Source organism: Malus sylvestris, chromosome 3 (genome assembly GCF_916048215.2).
Source record: "Malus sylvestris chromosome 3, drMalSylv7.2, whole genome shotgun sequence".
In the NCBI taxonomy this organism is placed as follows: Eukaryota; Viridiplantae; Streptophyta; class Magnoliopsida; order Rosales; family Rosaceae; genus Malus; species Malus sylvestris.
In genome coordinates, this window is record NC_062262.1 from 13,007,645 (window position 1) to 13,031,998 (window position 24,354).

At 38.5% G+C, this 24,354-nt stretch overlaps 1 protein-coding gene across 1 annotated transcript; it reads left to right on the top strand.

Annotated features, from left to right (window-relative positions):
- The first annotated feature begins 1,559 nt into the window (after nt 1-1,559).
- Nucleotides 1,560-17,692, top strand: LOC126615656 (protein argonaute 5-like). The gene is made up of 22 exons (XM_050283521.1): nt 1,560-2,143; nt 6,220-6,437; nt 6,592-6,741; nt 6,842-6,975; nt 12,847-12,956; nt 13,415-13,515; nt 13,770-13,905; nt 14,009-14,125; nt 14,209-14,319; nt 14,432-14,503; nt 14,791-14,910; nt 14,995-15,166; nt 15,239-15,360; nt 15,485-15,622; nt 15,700-15,842; nt 15,946-16,008; nt 16,086-16,149; nt 16,227-16,353; nt 16,435-16,508; nt 16,663-16,757; nt 16,903-16,934; nt 17,024-17,692. The coding sequence occupies exons 1-22, from the start codon at nt 1,685-1,687 to the stop codon at nt 17,206-17,208; spliced, it is 2,943 nt and encodes a 980-aa protein (XP_050139478.1). The 5' UTR covers nt 1,560-1,684; the 3' UTR covers nt 17,209-17,692.
- Nucleotides 17,693-24,354: the final 6,662 nt, after the last annotated feature.

Genomic DNA, 24,354 nt, shown 5'->3' on the forward strand with positions numbered 1-24,354 from the left:
AAACTGAAAAAGACATAACCAAGCACTTCGAAAAACATAATGCAAGCAAGTTCAGTCAAATACATCGGAATTCATTTGCCCAAATACACCGAAATTCATATACATTGAGGTTGTTGAATTCTCAAATTGGGGAAGTTTGGAAGCCAGAAGTTTTGTCATTTGTCATGCTATGCCTGTTCTGGTCCATATCTTATGTGACTGATAGTTTATAGTTGGCACTGAGCTTCGACAAAGAGGATCAAAATGGCCTTCTGTGCAAACTCTTTCCAATAGATGATATTCTCAATAACTTGTTAGTTTTTCTAATTAAGTCATAGGGTGATCAGTAAGAGTGAAATATTATTCAACTCCGATTTTAAACTTCAGCCGCTCGTTTGGACAAACTTTCTTAAACAAACAATTTATGCAGTATCCACTGCTGATACGTCTTACCACTTAACAATGGACATGAAGAAGGGACATGATTAATTGACACCAAACAAGGGGTGGCTATACAGAATCACATATACACAATAGCGATATAGATCAGAAAGTAGCGGGTTCCTAACCTCTCCGTCGATTCAAAATCCCTAATTCAGAAACCCTAATTTCAGAAACCCAAATTCAAAATCTCTAATCAAATTTGGAATCAAACAATTTGTATGAACTTTGGTTGAGTTTATTGCAGGAATTTCTTACCTTTTGCAGTGAGGAGGAGTGCGGACTGAGGACTGGTATGAAGGACAGTGGGTGAAGGCGCGATTCAGGTGAAGAGTAAAGGCCCAGAGGAATGAGGACTGGTGTGGCCGTGCGGGTAGATTCGGGATTCAGGCGACGGATGTGGGAGGAGAGACAAATCGGCGAGGAGAGACCGAGAGTGACTGTCGAGAGAGACTGAGAGAGAGATCGGGTTTAGGTCTGAGGTGAGGTGAGGGTGAGAGTGACAAGATTGTCGAGAGGGATCGAGAGAAAGAGTCAGACACGGGTTTAACACATAACAACGGTTGAGATTAAATCTCAACAGAATCCAACGGCTATTAAAATTCTAAATATATATTTAAAAATTAAATAATATATATATATATATATATTTTTTTTTTGGTTCGGTTTAGGAATACCGAAATCCCAAAAACTTGAGACCGATTCCCGTACCGAAATTTCGGGATCGGTTCGGTATTGGGTACCGAAATTTTTGAGAATTTCGGTTTGGGATTTTTTCGGTTTAGTTTCGGGAATTTTTTGGTTTGGTTTGGAATTTGTGGGATTTTTTTCCAGCCTCTGTCAATGGCTACCCGTAACAAACCAATTGTCTCTGCTCCCAAAGAAACCCTTGCCCAAACCAAATTCCCTTTACACCCCTTCGAGCCTGATCCCATATTAATTCCCCTAATTTCACGGGGGGTATGAAAAACAACGGAAGGGCAAAATAGTCAATTAACAGACGCTCTCTGTCCACTCTTTTTTATTTTTTATTTTTTATAGTCAATTAACAGACTCTCTCTTTCCACTCATTTCCCTTTTTCTCCTTTTCCTTTTCTTTTCCTTTTTCTTTTCCTTTTCCTTTTCAACCCCCCGAAGTCTTCATCAGCAAGTCTAAAGCAATTGCTCCGCCCTTTTCCCACCTATTCTCACTCTGCGCACTCCTCCTTTCACTCTCTAAAAACCTCACTTTCTCTCTCTCAAATCCAGAGCGCACAGAGACGCGATGTCTCAACGCGGCCGAGGCCGAGGCCGAGGCCGTCATTCAGAACCCTCGTACGGCTCGGACGCCCCGCCTTTTAATTGCGGTAGAGGAGACAGAGGCCGTGGTTGGGTACGAAACACCGGTGCTGCACCGTCGTTTCAGTCCGAATCGGACCCTAGCTATGGTTATCCTGGAGTCGTTGCCGCTCCGACTGCGGCTCAAACTCCCTCGCCGGCACCGTTGGCTCAAACACCGGTTTCTCGCGGACTGGCGCCCGCTCAGTCGTCTTCCAGCTGGACGCAGGCCCCTCTCATCTGTGAGTTGGAGCAGAAACTGATGCTGACCGCCCCGCCACCGTCGTCGTCGAAGCCCGCCGTGTGTCCGGCTAGGCCTGGCTACGGGAAGGTCGGCGAGAAGGTCCAAGTCAGGGCCAACCACTTCCTAGTGGAGGTTAGAGCGAGAGATCTCCATCACTACGATGTAAGCCTCCTTCCTTTTTTTTTTCTTTTTGCAGTTATTCCTTTTCGTTCGTATTTTCCTGTGTTGATCTGTTCTTTCTGCATTTTACAGTTTATTTTTGAATTTTTTTTATTAACACAACATATTGTTGAATAAATTTTACATAATTTATTTTTAAATAACATATATCATATTATGAAATGACTATTTAGGTCATATATGAATTTAAAAAATAAAATTATTTTCTGATACACCCTAAATTGTTTTTCATATTTTTTTTTCTTCAAGCTCTCAAAGTGTGTGTGTGAAATCCAAAATCCCTAATTGATAGAACCCACGAAGTTGAGTGAAAACTAACCCCTTAAAATGGACAAAAATCTTTGTAGTTAATTGAATAGAGAAACCCTAAAATTCTTAATTGATAGAAACTAATGAAATAGTTAAAAATTGAAAAAAGAATATGAGAAATTTTTTGTTTTGTACTTGATTCGAGTTTTTTAATAGATGATAAACCATTTGAGAAACCCATGAACGTCTAACAATTCCAGATGAGAGGAAAAAGTGGAGTCCTCAAAGATGCACAAAGAAATTGGAGCGTAGGTTTCTGGACAGCACTGCCTACAAATAATGGGTAAGGGCGACCATCCCCAACCACCACGGGGTTTCTCAGCAGTCTGCGTTGCGCCATTGAAATTGAAACTGAAGTTGAAAATTGAAAATTGAAATCGCCACCGATGATATAATCTACTGCAAGTACAAGATCAATCACATTATATCAAGGTAGAATAGCTATTAGTGAGAAGAATTAAGAGCAATTTCATTTCACAAACACATCAATTACTCAACAACACAACAACAAATAACCATTGATAATGTTAATGCCCAAAATACCCACAAAACCACTGACTTTGTTGTACATAAAAGCTCATGATTTCTACTGAGTCGAGAGTAGTCAATTTTGCAAGAGATGTCGTTTAGGATCTCATTGTGGTTCCACCGGCAACTGGGGTTGCTGGAGCATTGTGATTCCAATGACATGTCCTCTGGATCTGACTCTAATTTCTTATGTTCTTCCTCCTTTGAGTACTCGACAATACGTCAGGAACAGACGGACAAGACGGAATACCAAGATTATTGACGACAACATACGAATTTAACAGAGTTAAAAGATATTGGTCCCAAGGAACAAAATGCCGATAATATCGGCGATATATCGCCGATATTATTGGTTTTTCGCCGGACCGATATTTTAATAGGTATCCAAAGGGTTTTCGTCAAAATATTGCGATATTATCGCAAAATTTCGGAACTGTGCAGTTGGAGACGAACGCCGGAGCTTCTACAGCTCCGGCAAACTGTAAAACAGCCCCCTAGACTCCGATCTAGGTATGAAAATGAAATAGAAGACGAGAGGAACATTTTTATAACGTCCGTTTGCCGTGAAACTCGCTGGAGCAAGTGCGATGGTGTGCGTGTGGGTCTCGGTGCATAGAGAAAGGAGAGGTGCATGTGGGTCTCGGTGCAGAGAGAAAGGAGAGGGAGGAGCAGAAGGCCGTGGTGTGTGTGTGGGAGAAGGGAGAAGAGAGATCGAGAGATCTCTGTGTGTGTGTGTGGGAGTGGAGAATGGAGAGAATATAGAAGGATCGAGAGAGAGAAACAGAGGTCTCTGTGTGTTTGCGTGTGTGATGTTAAATTTGTGTGCATGTCTGTCTGTCTACTCTGGGAAGGAGAGTTGCAGATGAAAGGAAATGAAAGAAAGAGAAATGAATGGAAGTAAGTGGGAAGAGAGGGAAAGAATCAGCATAAATGAGGGAAAATGGGGGAAAATGGAACCGTGAGGGAGAGAGATGTGAGGGAAAAGTGATGGGATATGGCGTGTGTGAGTGTGTAAAAGAGAGAGGGAGAGAGAGAGATATGTGAGATTGTGGGAGAGAAAGAAAATATATTTTAAAAAATGGGAAAGAAATGATGTCTGATGGATGATGGCACAAAAATGTGGATTTTCAAAACCAAATAAAACAATATTAAATTGTCCACTTGCTGCACACTTAAACCAACTTTCTTGGTTTCCAACGTACACAACCCACAAGGCTATTCAGAAAATCAAACCAAAGCAGTGGCACACTGCACAAGAATTTCGAGTTTGAATTCGCCTCAGATATTTTTACACATTTTCGAGCATAACTTGTTCGTTATAACTCCGAATTGAGTTCCGTTTACAGCTACATGCTCGTAAAAATGAGAATTACTCAAGAATAGTAAAATAAGAGTGGAAAAATGAAGGGAAAATTGAGGTCCACGTGAAAGGCCTACGTGGCATCGTATTTTGGTAATTTCACTATTACTAAGAATAAAATACGATAAATCGCGGGATAGGATGTCATAACCTAAGACACACCCCGACCCGGAATGTCCACCTAGACACCTGAATCGTGATGTGTTGGCCGACACCTGGAATGTGACGAAGCCATAAAATGTAGTGATGTGAAAAATGTAAATAAATTAAAACCTAAAAGTGACTAATCTATAGGACGTATGTGAGCGGGATTGAACCATATCACATATTTATAATATTCCCAATACATGCAAAATTATTTTGGGGATTTATCATTTGATGACTACTCTTCACAATACACTCACTCTACACATAGAGATGATGAAGATAGTGAAAATTTTTGAACCTCATAGGAACTCTATGTGGTACTAAGTCACTCATGTATCTTACCATGCAATGTATAAAGTGTAAAATATTGTACTAATTCATTATATATAAATGATTATGGTGTGTTTAAACTTCTTTCTTTAATTACTACATATTTTCTACACCCACAATGTTTGCCAGCTCGCTATATAATCAACTTGATAATGTTAAATCCATCATGCAATGCATTTCCTTCCAATTTTTCTGTGATAAACTAATAGATAATTGACTAAATAAACATCCTGCAAAGTTTCAATAAAAATTTCCAAGTTTTTCTTACAATTTCCGTGGTTTCCATATTATTTTTATCGATATCGATATTATCCCGATATTTCCATCAATATTTCCGTGTTTTCGGACTACTGATATTTCCGATATTATCGATATTTAATACCTTGATTGGTCCTGGGCTGACGGTTTCAACTTTTAAGGGTTTGTTTTAATAAGAAATGGATAAAAAATCCAGCTGTCTAATTTTCATAGGTCCCGAACACCACCCGACATTTAAGCCCGGAACCCTAAAAAAATTCTCCGTCAACACACCCTTTCATTAGTCTTGCTTTAATTTCGTCAATGGCAGTTCTCTCTCTTCATGCATATATCAAAAATATATCCGTCCTTTAGCGCTCATTCTTAATGTATTTCAACAATTCAATCATCAATCATTAAGGTTTTTTCTCAAAAATATTTGTACGAAAATCACCCAGATCTTAAACTATATGACCGTTGGATTAAATGATAGTCGTTTGGTGTTTATTTGAAGAACCATATTCATTTATTTACTCTACTATGATTGGAACTCGTAACAGTGTTAGATTTGCCTTTTTTTTTTTTTTTTTTTTTTGTTTTGCAAGGAGAGGTCATACTTGGTGCGATGGCAAGTGCCTTCGCCCATGAGCGGTAGGTCTCGGGTTCGAGACTTGGGAGCAGCCTCTCCATAAATGGGGGTAAGGCTAGCCGACATTCACCTCTCCCAGACCCTGCGTAAAGCGGGAGCCTTGTGCACTGGGTACGACCTTTTTTTGTTTTGCAAGGATGATCTATGAAAGATGAATTAAAATATAGATGATTCGGATCATTGAAAAAACTTATGAAATGTTCATCACAAGATGTCCATCAAATAAGCTTTATTTGAGGGATATTAGAATGGGACTAATTACATAAAACCTAGAAACTATTACATAATGGAAGGTAATTTTGCGTTCCCAAAACATTTTTCTGAGTCAAAAGCAAGTCATATGCTTTTGTAAAATTTATTCTCTCTATTTAAAGTTGACCTAAATATTTTTCTTAAAAAAGGGTTTTCAAAGGGGTTTTGTAAATTTGATCTAGGAAGGTGTTCATCAATAGGTTATGTGGTTGTGAGGTGTCTTATGATTTCATTTGGTTGTTGTAGGTGTCGATTACCCCTAAAGTTGCATCGAAAAAGATCAACAAAGATGTCATTAAGCAGCTCGTAAAACTTTACAAGGAGTCCCACCTGGGCAAGAGAATCCCAGCTTATGATGGCATGAAAAGTATTTATACAGCAGGGCCCTTACCATTTGCCTCGAAAGAGTTTGTGGTAAAGTTGGCCGAGAGAGAGGGTTCGGCTGTTGCTGCTCGTTCATTTTTGTATGTTTTTGTCTTGTTTAATGTCCTTTTTTTATTCATTTTAATATGTTTTGTTTTATTTGTTGTGATATTTTTCCTATGTAGTGGGATAAGACTTTGTTATTGTTTCTTGCGGTTTTTTAATGGTTTCTTCTTTGTATTTGACTGGCTACAGGAGGGACCAAGAGTTCAAGGTCACTCTCAAGTTGGCTAGCAAACCCGACCTGCATCAGCTGCAACAGTTTCTACGAAGCCAACAACATGAGTCGCCTCAAGGCGTACTTCAAGTTCTGGATGTTGTTCTTAGGGCCACAACTTCTGAAAAGTAAAAGTCTATTTGGTAGAAGGGCATAAGATTGATTTTCTCCTTGTATGTGTTGTTTCCTCACTAATAACTGTTTTGACTGTTGTAATTTGTATCATAGGTACACTGTTGTTGGGAGGTCTTTTTTTGACGTTGAGCTTGGGCAGAAAGGTGATTTTGTTGAGGGTCTGGAATACTGGAGAGGCTTTTACCAGAGTCTAAGGATGACTCAGTTTGGGCTTGCACTCAATATAGGTAATGCATTGACCAAAATTTCCACGTTCTAATAATCATATGAAGTTAAGTAACAAGAGTTTTGTTTCCATAGTTGCTGAATACAGTGAAAGAGCATTCGAATTATGAATTGATACGGACGAATCGATTCGGTGGTAATTTTGGTGGTTTAAGATTGTACCTTTCAAAAGTCGGCAAAATCAGAGGATTAAGATCATACCTTTGAAATTTTTTGTTTTGAACTTGGGAGGAGAACGCAGAGCTGCTCTCTGCTGTTCTTAGTTCCAGCGAAGAAGAGAGAAAATAAGTTTCTCTCTTCAACTCCCACGTATACCTGGTGATCGTGTCTTGTTTGCCGTGTTTGTTACAGACCCTATATTTTAATAGATGGTGTTGTGTCAAATTAGTCAAATGTATGGGTAATATGATCTGATCCGAACTCGAATATGACTCGACCTGTTAATAGGTAAATAAAATATATTTTGCTTCAATAAATAATCAAATGAAAAACATCATACTAAATTAGTATCTACATAGCGCCTTGTCACTAAATTAGTTTCTACACACTTTAAACCCTAAGATGCGCTTATTGCACCGGACTATCTTAGATTGAACTAGCTTTAGGGACTAAGTTGGATTGACATAGAATTGACTATGCTGGACCAACTAAGTAAAGCATTTGATGCAGTGTCAGACTACGAAGCAGGATAATTAACAAACTTTACATTGTATCATTTAGTTCATAATTATTAATATTCCATTATTATCCTATATTTTTCTCCTTTTCCCCCTTCTCTATTCCACTCTCTCCATCTTTTTCTCTGTTCTCCGTCCCACTCTCTTCTTCCTCAAGTTGGACCTCTCGATTCCATTCTTCTATCTTTTTTTTTTCCCATCCAACTCCTTCTCGATTCTAGTTTCTATCTTTCGCTAGCTCTACACTATTCGAGCGGAACCTCATGGCTCTATTTTTCTTGATGAGTTGGAGGTTTTACGACGAGTTTTTCGATCAAACCTCGTTGAATTGGATGATGTTAGCACCGCCAACAAACTCTTCACCATTCCTAAACCTAGATTCGACCTTTGGATGCTCGAATTTGTCATGGATTTGAAGAAACCCAAACAGGCCGAGACTTCTAGCCTATTTTTTGACTACCTTCGACCACCTTTTGGCCTCAATTTAGGTAGAATTGTAATTCCCTCACTCCCAGCTTCAATTTGGTATATCTTATGTGAAAATTGGTTGTGAAACAGATCTAAAAGAGAGTCGAATCGGAAAGTTAACGATCGATCTAGCAAAGTGAGTGGTCGGAGATGACGAGGAGTCGTACTGAGTGGTTGTCAAGCATAACAAGGACGAGAGAGAAGACAGTCTTAGTTAGTCCCATGGTTTTCGGAGGTCTCGCTAAGATTGGCTAGCCCCTGCTTTAGTTGAGGCGAGAGTGAGTTAGTCTCATTAAATCTAGTCCTTGCAGAGAACAAACACGGGACTTGACAATCTAGTCCTTGTGGGGAACAAACACGGGACTGGACAAGTCTTGTCCAGTCTAATGAACTTTAGTGAGGGCAAATAAACGCCTCTTAAAACCCTAAACCCTAGGGATGCGTTTGTTACACTAGATTATCTTGGACTGGACTAGTTTCAGGAACTAAGTTGGACTGGCTTAGATTAGACTAAACTGGACTGACTTAGTGAAGTGTTTGGTGCAGTGTCGGACTAAGAAGCAAGATTATTAACAGACTCTCAAATTATATTATTTAATTGATATCTATTAATATTTTATTATTAATTCTATTTTTTTTCCCTTTGTTTCTAACTTTCTAGAATTTCCTATCTCCCTCTCGAAATCTTAATCCTCTTTGCCTACATCAACCATGCTTTACAAAGCTCTCCAATTTAGACACACAAATTGTTTTTCCTTCATTAACCATGCTTTCATGGCATTCCCATTTGTATAAATTCACATTTCAAAATCTCCAATTCCTACTAATTGCCATTCCATTTTCTCCTTCGTTTTCTCTATTAATTTTCTCACCAACCAAACACCTTTCAAAATTCCCAATTCCTACTAACTGCTCACCTTATCTGTCGCACAAATTCAGATCACGGTTCGCTGAAATCTTGTGACGGAACGTGATTGGTAGGGGAGAATCAACGGAAGCAGGTGTTAGGTAAGGGTGAAAATTTAGGCATTTGTGAGGTTGAGAAAGCGATGTGCGTGTGGTCCAAGATAGCAAAAGATCCGTCTTTGTCGTGTTCGGGTCAACCCAGATGGTGGAAGACCCTAAATCGGCGCTGGGTTTGCGAGACGGTGGAGATCGGCGAGAGTTGTCTTTGCTTTGGTCATTAGAGAAGGGGGTTGCAGCTTTTACTCATGCACGAAGGAGAATGACTGGGTTCGCTGCTTGCAAACGAGGGAGAGAGGACTAGCAATCCTTATTGTTTTTGGAGGGTCTCACTAAGACCTCTTAGTGAGGGACTTAGTTGAGGCGAGTCCTCCTTTGTCCCATTAAACTTAGTCCTGCCTATAACAAACACATGCTTACACCAATATCTAATCCAGTCTAGTCTAATGAAACTTAGCGAGGCCAAACAAACACGCCCTAAAAGTGTAAACGACGATGTAACCATCGTCAAAGTGTAGAGGACTTGATCATGAATGTTAACAATTTTTTTCACATTTTCTGCATTTATAAGTTAATTATTATAAATTATTACACATTTTCAACTCCACATAAAAACACTGTTTACGAGGGGTTTAAAAATTCAAATGACAATGTACCCATTGTCAAAGCAGAAAGGATGCAGTCATGAGCGTGTGCAAATTTTTTCACATTTTTCACACTTGTAAACTAATTATTATGAATTTTTAATGTAATTTGATTTTTTTTCATGCCAAAGGAAATTAGAAAATATAAAAATTAATGAATAGTGTTTGGATTTTTAACACCCTACTAACAAGCTCTACAACTTTTGTGGAGGGTCAACTCCGAAATTCGACACCATAATCCATAAACACAAAATTTGTATTTTATCGTCGATTATCGTTTGCAAACACTCATTATTCTTTTGATCAGATTTTCGTTTTTTCATATTTTTTATCTTATTTTAAAACATGATGTTTTAGCATGCAGAAAGATAAAAGGTTTAGATCGTTGATATCACGTTCAAATTTTTACAGTTGGTGAAAATATTGATCAAAGTTTATGAAGTGTTTAGAAATTATATAGCATCGACTCATATATCAGTTAATTGGAAATATCATAGCGTGATATCAATGATCTGAACCATTCATCTTTCTGCATCAACTAAAAGATCTTGTTTTCAAAAAAAGGAAATATGAAAAAGAAAACGAAATCTTGAAGAATGAAGAGTAAACGTAAATGACAATCGACAGTTAAATATAAATCTAGGGTTTGTGGATTATGATGTCGAATTTCGGAGTTAACCCCTTCATGAAAGTTGTAGATCTTGTCATTACGAGAGTGCTTGTGTGTGTGTGTGTGTGTGTGTGTGTGTGTGTGTGTGTGTGTGTGTGTGTGTATTTTTGTTTACATTTTTCACTTACACATTAATTATTATGAATTATTATTAATTTTGCACTAAAACAAATACACTATTGGTTTGAAGGGTTAAAAAATCCAAATGACAATCTAACCATGTACATAAATAATTATGAAATTTTTATTTATTTTGAACTCCCCTAAAAACAATGTTCACGAGGTTTGGAGGGTTTTAAAAATTCAAACGGCAATGTACCCATTGTCCAACCGTAGAGGATGCGATCAAACATATTTTTTTTCACATTTTTCACACTTGTAAATTAATTATTATGAATGTTTTAATGTGCCTTGATATTTTAAGGAAAAATCAAATTACATTAAAATATTCATAATGAGCGGCCAACGTTGACACCCATGACCGTTAACCGTTGATGGGTGAAAATTACCAAACTAACATTATTCTTACCAAGTTGAAGCGGGTTACCCGCATGTAGACCATTTTTAACAGGTTCTTAATGGTTAACTTAATAATGACCTGATTAGTTAACGTGTTGACCCAAAACTTGTTATTTTTGTGTTGTTTCATATCGAGTTAATGGGTCGTGCATGAAATTGCCAGGTCCATTCCCATATGACAAAGTCAAACCAACTCTAACTCTAACTCTTTTCTATTATTATTTTTTAATTGTTGTTCATTCAAGTTGCACCACCTAGCATTTTGATTAATGAAGGAATGATATATTAGGAGCTCATGTGGAGAAAATTTTCAGGGTAGCGGGTATAGATTACATCTGGTGTTTAAACGAATGAAAAGCATACATGTGATGCTTGCATTTTTCAATTAAATTGCATTCTTAAATTATTAAACGGTGTCCCCAAAACCAAAGAGAAAAGAAACTCCGTCAAATTTCTGTCCCGTCGATAACATTTCAACGTAATTATCTTTGGTCCTCGTCCTTCGTTCCGATGGCCTTCCTTGTCCTCCTTTGGAGACACCAATCTAGTACTGCATTTTATGAACAATTACTCCAGGTTTTAGTTTCTTTGTGTTGTACAGTTGTTTTGACTGTGTTCTTTGGGCCATTTGGTTTTCAAAGAAATATATTTAATCCAAAGTAAAGAAATTAGAGAAGGTTAATTTCTACCGGATTTCAATGAGAATTGAAAATTGTTTAACTACGTTGAGAAATTTGATGAAATCAGTGCCAATCCACTGCGATGCATTTTTTTCTCAAGCATAAATCATTCAATACTCCTTGCTTTGGCTTCATGAAATCAGAATATAAAAATCCAGAAGAAGAAAATAAAACCCCAGAAATACACATAAAAGAATAACAAATCACAAAGAACCTATTGTCAACTGAGAAATTAACGATGGAGGAGTAGGCCATTGCACATGGCAAGCAATCTGGATGACTTTATTTCAAACAAAGCTGTAAAAGACATTAGGCGCTAGTCAGGCAGCAGCTTGGGGCTTAGGAGGATTAGTCGGATTTAAATAAACTTATTATATATCGTATAAATAAGTACTTATTTATACTTAAAAAAATATAAAATTGTATCGGGATACAAAAATTGAAAAATAGAATGACATATAAATTAAAAAGTATTAGAACATATTATAAACATGGGGAATCATAATATAATAAGTGTTTATTCAAGTATTCAACAAGTCTCTTACAATTTATTAAAAAAAAGGCAAAATCAAAGTTATTTATCTTTCTGTATAATTGAGAGTTGTGACCTAAGTGGGTGTGTAGGCGGATTTAGGCGGGTGCCTAAGCAAATCTAAGCGTCGTTTCTTAATTTTTAAACGCAAAGAGATTAATCGGGGATGGCGGCGCTAGTCGGGGTTTTTTAGAACAGGGATTTCAAAACTAGATAAGAGCAATTTTTTGGATGCCTTTTCTCCTCTTTTAGACTACAAAGATGAAGAGTCTGACGGAGATTATCTTTTCCAGTTTTCGGGGTCCACTGTTATAGATTTTTAAGACTGTAATTTAATTAAAATAGGAAAAGCTGCGTGTTTGTTTTCATTGGAACACCAACTGTCATTTGTACCCAGAACCCTGAAAAATTTCTTGTTGGTGGGGCGCTGTGCTGCCTTCCATGTGACCCACTCACTATAATTGCTTACAATAAATAATAACTATAACATATAATTGTAAAATGTATAGTTATAAATATTTTTACAATCAAACCAATTTACATTGTTTAACGAATGTAGAACAAACCAAATTAAATATTGTAATGTCTATGTCTATCTCTGGCGAAGAGTATTATAGGTTACTAGCAAATTCCATACCCGAACCGAACTGCAAACTCGAACTGCTCTCTGTAGCTGGCAACTATGGTTGTGACTAACTTTTTTTATTCATATATTTGCAGATGTCACTGCCAAAGCATTTTATGAACCTATTCTTGTAACTGAGTTTGTGAAAAAACTTTTGAACTACAGAGAACTGTCAAGGCCTTTGCCTGATTGTGATCGTTTGAAGGTATTCTCCATTTATATTTCGATTTGTTTCATGCAGTTTTGTTAGGCTACTCATCTAAAAGTAAAGCTATATGAACAAAATACAACGAAAGTACAAGTTATATATACTAGTTACAGGTTATATTTATGTAGATTTGTTAGTATTTATACTCATTCGATTTTGAAGCTGCGTAGCGTGTAATCATTTGCTTTTATTTTGAATTGACTTGTTCCTTTTGGATTCACTTCCTTTGGATCGGGTGTAGATGTCCACATAGACTAAATTATTCAGAGTTCTATGTATTTACTTATGTTTGTCCACAAATGGTTAAAAAAGGTCGTACCCAGTGCACAAGGCTCCCGTTTTACGCAGGGTCTGGGAGAGGTGAATGTCGGCTAGCCTTACCCCCGTTTGTCCACAAATGGTTACTTAAAAATATTTGTCTTGAGCAAAACTGATTGGCATTCTGTTACTTATAGGTGAAAAAGGCCTTAAAGGGGGTCCATGTAGCACTTTCTTATCGTCAGAATATATCTTATAAAATCACCGGGGTCTCAGTGGAACCGTTGAGCAAGTTAGCGTGAGTCTTGTAATCTTTACATTTACGCTTATGTCTTGTTTATATGTATATAGATTGTTGTGGTACTTGATTCGCTTGAAATGTAGAACTGGAATTTTCATGCTCATTATCTTATTTTCGATTGAACTATTTTGATTGAATTTGCAATGTCATACATCATAAAGGGTAAATATGGAAAGAAAATCAAATTGAGTTACAACGGTGTTCAATGGTAATAGAACATTCATAACTTATTATCCATCTATGCGTTTTAGGTTCACTCTAGACGATAAAACTAGAACTTCAGTAGTACAGTATTATCGTGAGAGGTACAATATTGTGCTATGGGATGTGGCAATGCCTGCGCTTCAATCTGGGAGTGATTCAAACCCTGTTTATTTGCCTATGGAGGTTCCTTTCTTGACTTCTTAACCATTTTATTTCCTAGCATGTTTCTGTTTTAAGTACGGTAGCTTGCTTGAGGAGATAATTTACTTATTTACCTTTTTGGCAGCTTTGTTCCATTGTTGCTCGGCAGAGGTACACTAGGAAGCTGAATGAGAGACAAGTAACAGCTCTTCTGAGATTAACTTGTCAACGCCCTGGAGACAGGGAGCTAAGTATAAACCAGGTCTGAATGTGATTTCATCTTTCAATCAATGGAACTCTTTTTCTAATCCAGATGGCTTTCATCTTGTTTCCGCATCTGTGCAGATGGTTAAATACAATGGTTACAATAAGGATGAGCTTATCCAGCGGGAATTTGGAATGAAAATAAAAGAAGATATGGCTTTAGTTAATGCTCGTGTTCTGCCGCCACCTACGGTAATTATTTGTTTCCAAACTCGTTTGAATAGTGCAAGTGTTCTTTTATTCATCTCAACTGTTCTTTTATTCATCTTGTTTTCTTTGCTGGTGTTTGAATTGATGACAACAGCTGAAATACCATGACGCTGGTCGTGAGAAGTCTGAAAATCCACGAATGGGGCATTGGAATATGATCAACAAGGTATGGTATTGGTTTTTCATTTGTTTAGATGGATCTGTGTATGTTGAATTCCATTGCATAAATTTGAAATCTTTGATGTGTTTTGAGGTTAGTTACACAAGATTTTTGCAATGTAAGAGTCTTTGCAGCCAGTAACTTCACTTGTTCATATTTATTATGGATTTGTAAACAATTTAAAATACTGTCTTTTACTGCTTTTGTGATATGTGATGCAGCACCAAAATTAAAACATTTTTCTTGTTAGAAATTTGATTTCTGATTATTTTTAATTTATTCTGGTTCTGTAGAAAATGGTTAATGGTGGTCGAGTAGATTTCTGGGCATGTGTCAATCTCTCCCGATTGGACCCAAGTTTTAACTTCCGATTTTGTGATGATTTGGTCAACATGTGCAACAGCAAGGGAGTGGTACGACTCCCTTTCTTAACTCTCTCCTCTTTTTGCATTGAATTGTTTTTGTTCTTTTCCTAACCAAATTGTTTATCTTCGTAGCATTTCCATCCGCAACCTTTAATTCCTCATCAATCAGCTCATCCTGGGCAAATAGAGAGGGTGCTCAGAGATATCCATAAGATGTCTAGGAAGAAACTTGAAGAAAGTGGACATAAGGGAAAGCCTCTTCAGTTGTTAATTATCATTTTGCCTGATGTCCCTGGATCATATGGTGAGTAGCAATCTAAAAACATTGTATTTCAAGAAAATCATGTTTAAAATCTGACATATGAAATGCTTTCAGGTATGATAAAACGAATATGTGAAACTGAGTTAGGAATTGTATCTCAGTGCTGTCGGCCTAGGGCAGCATCAAAGCTCAGAAAACAATACCTAGAAAATTTGTCACTCAAGATAAATGTGAAGGTTCCTTTTTTTGTATTGTCTGTCACATTACTTATTGCGTTTGTTCTTTATGTATTGTCTCTCACATAACTTGCTGTCTTCTATTAGCATTGAAATATTGAGACAACATTTAAAACTGTTGTAGGTTGGTGGAAGGAACACTGTTCTAACAGACGCCATTCAAAGAAGGATTCCTCTGGTTAGTGACATTCCCACAATCATCTTTGGTGCGGATGTTACCCATCCGCAATCATGGAATTGCAACCGTCCGTCAGTTGCAGCTGTAAGTTTCTGTCTTCTATTTTGATTTCATTTTAATTAAAATGCATAATGTGCTAACCTGTTAATTTATACTTTCAGGTGGTGGCGTCCATGGATTGGCCAGAGGTCACTAAGTACCGAGGAATTGTTTCTGCACAGGCTCACCGTGAAGAAATAATCCAAGATCTTTATAGTATTAAACAGGACCCTAGCAGAGGTCTGGTTGCTGGAGGAATGATCAGGTAATTGGGTCAACATGCACCTTCTTTTGTTATTGTTTCTATTTTTTTTATAGATAATAGTTGTGAGTGTATTTTCTTAACATGATTATTTTCATTATGCTAGGGAGCATTTAATAGCATTTCGACAAGCAACTGGCCTAAAACCAGAGAGAATTATCTACTTCAGGTAATAATTGTTTGTTCTGTGGTCAAGGAAAATTACACAACACTCCGCTAATATTTGCTTTGATGTTTGTTTGACAGAGATGGAGTTTGTGAAGGGCAATTTAGTCAACTTCTGCTGTATGAAATGGATTCTATAAGAAAGGTATGCTGACTACTTGAATTCTAGAATTATTTTATAAGACAAGCGACTTTATCTAATGTGTGTTACTAGATTTTCAGGCTTGTCAATCGCTTCAGGAGGGATATCTACCACCAGTTACTTTTGTTGTGGTGCAGAGAAGGCATCATACTCGCCTATTCCCTACTGATCATCGGAAGACTGATCAGAGTGGCAATATTCAACCAGGTTACAAATTTAGATGCATTGAGATATATTAATTTGATTCTTTTCCGTTTTGTGCATTAACTCTCACTTTATGTTGTCTAGGCACTGTCATTGACACCCAGATTTGTCATCCGACGGAGTTTGACTTCTATCTCAACAGTCATGCTGGCATTCGGGTACCATTTGTGTTGTGGATTTATATGTGCCAATTCCGTTTTTAGCGGTAGTTTCATTGCCCTCTTCTGAGGATGTATATGTTCTATTCACTGCTAAATATGATACCATTTTTTGTTGTGCTAAAGTTTGGATTGTTATCTTCTGTTCGCGTAGGGAACTAGTAGGCCTGCACATTACCATGTCTTATTTGATGAGAACAAATTCACCCCTGATGCCTTGCAAATGCTAACGAACAACCTATGCTATACGTAAGCAGACAATAATTTCAATTCTTTCTCTGGCTTTTGCACTTGTACGATGCCAATTTGAAGATAACATTTTGTTTGCTAACTTCTAATCGTTTGATAACATTTTGTTTGCTAACTTCTAATCGTTTGGCATGTGAATTTTCAGGTATGCAAGGTGCACTCGTTCAGTTTCCATTGGTACGTATTTGAGTTGGATTTGTATATATGTTTTCAGAAATTATGCTTTTTCCTGATTGCACCACTGATGTTTCCGTTCTTTCATGCAGTTCCTCCTGCATACTATGCTCATTTGGCTGCCTTCCGTGGACGATACTACATTAAGGGCGAGTATTCTGATGGAGGTTCTAGTACCGGATCTACGGCTGGGGGTGCCAGGGGTGCTGGTGGTGTGACGTTCCGTGCCTTTTCAGAGATCAAGGAAAATGTGAAGGAAGTCATGTTCTACTGCTGAATCAGTCTTGAGGTCCGTTTTGTCACTGGTGGTGTTAATAGTCGTGTTTTGTCAAGGTCCGTTTTGTCACTGGTGCCGGTTAGTTTCTAGCAGTCGTGTTTTGTCTAGGTTGTATGAACTAAAGTTGTACAAGACTCTAATCTTATCCGTGATGGTAGTTTTGTGTCCTATGGGGGGCTTATGAAACTAGTTTTGTGTCCTAGGGAGGCTTATGAAACTAGTTTTGTAGGTCGGTCCGTAACTCTTGTGTTCGGGCTAAATCCGTCCGTCGCACAACTTCCTTGGGTCTTGCATGTTAGGCAAGGTTTGTAACTTGGTGTACTGCAATAGAAGTTTGTTATTAGTTTGAGTGGTGCCTTTGTAATCTTTGTTAGGCCTTGAGGCTCACAATCAAAGCTAATACGAGTCTGAGCGTGTCACTGTTATCTTTGTATAACATATTGTCTTGTCAGTTATGTAAATAGGTCAATTACTTGTGCCACAAGTTATTTCGACTTCTTAGTTTGATCAGATTGTTCATAGATGGGTTAAATCTGTATAAAGTCCTTTTCTTGCCTTGTAAGCAAGGACTTTTATCTCATAAATATGTATGTCCAAGTAAGGGGAGTTCAAGACCCTTCCAGTTATTTGTTTAGTTACCAGTTTAAGTGAACAACAAAGAAACCAGATTAATGAACTTTGTCAAGATTAACCAAAGATGAGACTTGAACAAAAGTGTTTGAAAATAGCATGGGATCTAATGAATGATGCATAAATAACAGATCTACTTTATATAAGTACAAATAAAGAAGATTCGGGCAAGATTACAACCTTGTCAGGCAAGGTTCGTCCTCTTGCAGCCACTTTTCCTTGTATTTTACAGAGGTTGAAGACTTGGAAAATGAAATATAAGCTAGGCTCACTAAAGGGATTCGATACTACAACACAAAGGAAGATAGCAAAGCTTCTAAAACTGACAAAAGATAACTTTTTATGGTGGTCCTACAAAGGTGAATGCTGAACAAACTAAAGCTTTCTGATATGGAGCTATTGGAATGCTGAGTTGAGTGTAGTTGTTTGATTGGTTGAGAGAGAGTTATGCTTGCTTTCTTTACTACTTTTATAGACTTCTTAGAACGAATGCCAAGTTCTCCCCTCCAGAGAGTTATGCTTGAGTGTAGTTCTTAGACACGAGTCATCATCTGCTTTTGTTATTTACCCACCCATGTCAAAGAAAAGCACCTTTTGCTGGAGGTGAGTGGCCCCCTGTCACTTGTCACTTCCATTATAGGGTTGCTGCCTATTAATCGCCGGAAATGGTTTTTAAATCCATCTTGGGCTATGCTTCAATCAACCCAGAGTCAAGAGGCTTTTGTGAGCTTGGGCCTTCCATATGTTAAGCCCATTATTAATTATTTCAACCCAAACAATGCCCCATTTAATCATTATTAAGTCTGCTAATCAAGACATTGATAATGATTAAAATTGAATGCTTGCCATAATTGGGTATCAGCACCAATTACCTTAGCCATTTTTAAATAAACCCTTGCACTAACCCACGACTTTTAAACGTTAACTAACTGCTCGTTACATAACACCCACTTTACTATTTTCGGGCAACACCTTCCACAATCTTGATTTCTAGTGCAAACAGACTTTCCCAAATTCTCAATTGCTTTTTAACTTAACTCCAGTTACCTTCTCCATTCTCCAATTTCAACAATGGCTCCCAAATCTCGTTCTGCCTACGAGTTTGGAGATGGCATCGTCAATCTCCGCTGCTGTCTGAATGGCCTTCATCATTTTTGGGCTGGCCTTCAACTCCCTATCTTTTTAGAAAAAGGTGGAGTACACTTACTAGGACCTGCCTGGAACTCCAAGGTTCCAATTGTTGTGGAAAACAACATGCCCGCTAAGGAGTGGCTTACCCTTAACCCCTATGAAGCTGATGAGAGCATTTCTGCTGCAAAATGGTCGAACTTTAAGAGGGCCTTTCCTTCTATGATTGACGTAGCTTGGTCGAAGTGGGTGGACGAAATAGAGCCCATCTAGAAGAAGAAGTGGATGGCAAATGGCATCTACAAGTTAATTATGATGTCCAAGGTTACTGTCTCCATCAAGCATGAGCTCCTATCAACAACTCTTCTATTCTGGAACACCTTGACCAATACCTTCAACTTCATAATGGGTCACATGTCTTTCACCATTCTGGATATGGCTCATGTCTTCGGTTTAAGACCATCGGGCAGGTGTGTGGACATCATACATAACTAGTCAGCGCCCTCACGTCCTGCCACTAAAGGCTTAGAGACTTCCCAGTCTGTCACCAATTTGGAGTACAACCCCACTGCCTTCAAGGCCTATAGGACCTCATTCGCAGGCTTCATCCCATTCACCCAGAAGATGTTCAACCCAAGTTCCCTTATTGCTAACCCAGCTTAGGAGCACATTTACTTCATTTTGTACTTGTTGAACAAGCATGTGTTTCCCAACAAATTCAAAGGAGTGAAGCTAGAGTGGATCCCTCTGGTGGAGGCTCTACACTCATTTGATGACGTTGTCATTGGCCCCTTCATCCTAGCACATCTCTACCATCTCCTCTATGAGATGACAAAGGGCTAGCCTTTCGAGACCAATATCAATAAAGCTACCTAGATGGTGCAACTCTGGCTCCAATGATACTTTCTAGAGTTTCGGGCTCCAAACTTTGAATTTCCAGAAGGAGTGGCTTCAGCCCAAATTTTGGCAGCCGCTCTTCCCACCAACCACTCAATTTTGGCCTGTCTCTACTTCTTCAGAGTTTGCAAGGCTCGGGCTAATCTTGAGTGAGGTGCCTCTGTGTTTAGGAGGTACTATTGGTTCTCAGATCACCTTTTCTAAGAGTTCTTTGGTGAATATGCCAACAACTTTTACAAGGAGAAATTCATCAGCTGTATCCAACAGAGGGACCTAGCCTGGGGAGTCAGAAGTGATCGAATGGGCTATGAGCGCTGGCTAGAAGTCTACCACCCCAACTTTTGTGGTAGGCAACTGGGGTTTAGACAAGTAATCTTAGTTCCTTTTTTTGACTCAGTCCAATGTGGGACTTCCTATTACTTCCATTAGTTTCCAGGGGCTACATTTTGGGTGAGAAGACGCAACCTAGAGGTGATCACAAAGATAGCCCATAAGCTTGCAACTTTCAACTTCGAGTGCACTACTTTATTCACTACTTGATGGGAAGCTAAATGGTGCAAGAAGTATGATGGAGACATTAGAGAACCCCATGGCAGGCTATTCAGGCAAGTGTTTTTCAAAGCCTTGCCTAAGAAAGAATAGGTTGATGGCTTGAGAGAGGCCATCAACCACAAAAACCAACTTCTGCTGATAGGTACCCTGCATTGTTGTCTATTTCTCTAATTTATTATCCCATAGTTGTGATTGCTAGCTCTTTCTTTAATCTTGCAGCCTAAGGCACTCTTGGTGAAGCTGAGGTTGGGCAAGAAGAAAAGGCTGTTGATGCCTTGGTATTTTAAGAGGCTGCTATAGAGGTGGCTGGGAAAGAAGCAAGCTTCATCCATACCCCTGAGGATATTGAAAATATTTATGCCATGTTAAGTGACTCAGAGACAGAGGCTAGGCTTGAAGCTGAAACTAGGGCTCATTCTCGGGCAAGACTTAACGTCGTGGATTCTTCTGATTCTGAGCTCGAAAAGGGGTCCAAGGCCAAGCATGATCTCTCTGCTCCCAGAGCCATTCCTACCAAGAAGAGGACAAGGTCATAGACGTCCTAAGTCTCTCAAGCTCTTCCTGCCTTTCCAGCTGGAGCTGGCAGGAAAAAATAGAAGTTTGCCAGTAAGTGATTCAAACTTGATCTTTCTTCATATAGTCTTTTTCTCTTAAATTTTGAGCTGAATATGTTCTTTCTTGTAATTAGGACTTATTGTCAACAAGAAGCTTGATTCTCCTTCTAAAGAGATGAAGGCAGGTGAGGAGGAGGACCAAAGTGATATAGAGGCCATCTCCAAAACCTTGGAGAAGTTGAAGGTAATGCTCTTAAACTGTTAATCCTTAATTATTATTTTTGAAGTTAACTTCTTATACTGAATTAGTTTTGTTGTTCTTCATTATAGGCTTCCAAAGCATAAGAGGCTTCATAGGCCAAACCTTTTTCATCTCCAGCCTGATCTATACGCATTCCTCCTTCTCGGGCTGAGCCCTCAGTTGGACGAACACGAACTCTTTTTTCCTTTCCTATTTCTCTAGTAATAGTGGTGACCCCTACTTCCCAATTTGATCCCACAACTGGGGAAATGGTCCACTTCGTGGAAGATGACAGCAACCTTGTAAGTTTTCTTCCTTAAGTAATTTTAAGCTTTATTAATATCTTTTATTTTTGAACTTATGTTTTTCTTTTTGCCTTTTGCTAGCCTTCTCCTTTGCTAGAGGCTACCACCCTTCTAGAGCCAACAGTTGGGGAGCCTATAGTTACTGAGATACCTATTGTCTCAGAGGTGATTATACCCAAGGTTTCCCAAGCTTTGACTCCAGTAGGCCAGCCAACTTCCTCCAAAGCAACTACAACAACCAACCCTCATCGCGAGCACAAAGTACTCCTAAGGTATAAACGTGTTCTCAGTCTTGTCATTTCTTAACTTGGGTTAAGATTGCTTCATTAACCCGTCTTCCTTATGTTTTAATAGGCTTTTGGTGAGGGCTCGGGCCAGTCTTCCCAGCCCGTTATGAGTAGGGTGGAACCTCATTGGGCTACTGGAGCTTCAGGGATTCCAATCCCTTGGCCTTAGAAAGTTGCTGCTGTTACTGATCCCTCCATCTCTGTTAAGGTTGCCACTGTTGCTGGTGCTTATGAGGGTGCTGGTGTGCTTCTTCCTCCCCTGGCTTCCTTTCCAGCCATGGCTTCCTTGCCTAAACTAGTGAGAGAGTTCAGGAAAATTAGGACCAAGCTAGGATCCCTTAAGTGCCACTTATCTTAAAGAACAATGCATGATTTTCAGGGAATGGATGCAGAGGGACTTTACTTTCTTTTTCAGTCTCAAGACCCTTCAAGAAACTGAGAAATCCTTCACTAAGTTGTATCAATCACAATTGATAACCAAGGTGTAGTATGAATCATTCCTCTCATTCTTTGAGAACCTGAGGGCTCTGAGGGAACAACACATTCGGGCTGAGAGGCAAGCCAACATGGTGATGTGCTACAAGGAAAAGCATACTCGGACCTCAACTACACTGCAGCAGCTAGTGGATGAGGGTTCACCTATAAAGGACCAGATTATTGTGGTAGCCTCAAAGATCCAGAAGCTAGAAGAACAAATCTTTGTTTTGAAGGATGAGCAGATGACCATTTCCAGCAAACTATACAAAAAGATCGAGAAGGTGAAGACTGTCAACCAAGAGGTGGAAGACTTAGAAGCCCAACTAGCTAACAACAATATAGCCTTAGAAGAACCAAGTCACATTTTTACTATAATGCAGACTTACTGTTCTAGGATAACTGCTTTAGCTAGGGATGTAAGCCTGTAGATCAAGGCTCTTATACTCTATTACTTATCAAATAAAATGACTTTCATATTTGTGTTTCTTTACTTGTTTATTTATTTTTGGCTATCACTTATCCGAAGTAACTTTTTTTTTAAAACATAAAGAACTTCAGAAAACACCCCTAAGTATCACTCTTCATCAATATAACAATCTCTTGCATCCCACATAGTTGGGTGATACTTCTTAAGGAATTTAGCATTGACTGGGTGCTTCTGTGAATTCCCTTCTAAATCAGTCAAGTAATATCCTCCTCTGTCCAAGACTTTGGCAATTGTAAAATGGCCTGGACTCAATTTCCCAAATCCTCTGACTTGAGCTCCCAAGGGCAAAACTGCCTTCCATACTAGCTCTCATTCTTCAAAAGTCTTAAATTTGACTTTCTTATTGTAGGCTCAGGCAACAACCCTTTTCCCTTCTTGGATCTTGTTCAGAGCTTCAATTCGGCCAACATCCAAGTCTCTAATCCCTTGGCACATAGCTTGAACAAATTCATCACTGGGTAGACCAAATTGGTTTTGAAGCCTTATAGAACTCACATTGATCTCCATTGGAAGCACTACATCTTGCTCGAATGTTAATGCATAAGGAGTAGTCCCAGTTCTTGCTTTCTTTGAAGTTTTATAAGCCCAAAGAGCATCTCCCAACTTCTCACACCATCTTTTTGGGCTATTTGCCACCACTCTTTTAATGATGTTCACTAATATCTTGTTGCTAGCTTTTGCTTGACCATTAGATTAGGGATAATATCGACTAAACTAGATCATTTTTATCTTGAACTTAGCAACAAACTCTTCAACTTCTTTTGAAATAAATGATAGCCCCCTGTTTGTAATCATTTCAGGCACTCCATATCTGTGTAAGATTTTGGTCTCAATGAACTTCTTCACAATAGCTGAATTAATGGTTTTCACAACTAAAGCCTCATGCCCACTTAGTAAAGTAATTAGTTGCTACAATTATGAAGGTATGCCCCTTGCTAGAAGCTAGATATATTTGCCCGACAAAGTTTATAGCCCACCTTTTGAAAGGTCATGGCTTTACTACTGGATTCAAAGGTACTGATGGTATGTGTTGGAGTGGTCTATGTCTTTGGCAATCTTCATGTCCTCTAGCATAAGCTTTACAATCTTTCTCCATGTTAGGCCAAAAGTGGCCATATCTTCTCAGCAACCACCTCATCTTCGTTCCTTCTTAATATGCTCCACAGATGCCTTCATGCACCTCAGTTATCACCCTCATTGATTCTTCCAAGCCTAAACATTTCAACATAAATCCATCTGGGGTTTTCCTCAACAAAGTCTTATCCCGCATAACAAATCTAGTTGCTTGTTGTCTGATCTTCTTACTAGTGGGAAGAAAAAGGTTTTTCAAGTATTGGATGATGAATGTCCTTCAGTTCTCTATCTCAGGCTTTTCAATCATCATATCCAAGATGAATTCTCTTTCAAAGATAGAGAAAAGACTTTTCCTTTGAATCTCTATTCTCATTTCAGGTACTTCTTCTTCAACTTATGCTCCATAAGCTATCTACACCCTTTTATTGGCAATTAAGTTTGATTCTCTGGGAATATGGCTAATTACTACTTCATTACCCCAATATCCCAATAATTGAGTAGGTGCTAGGTAATA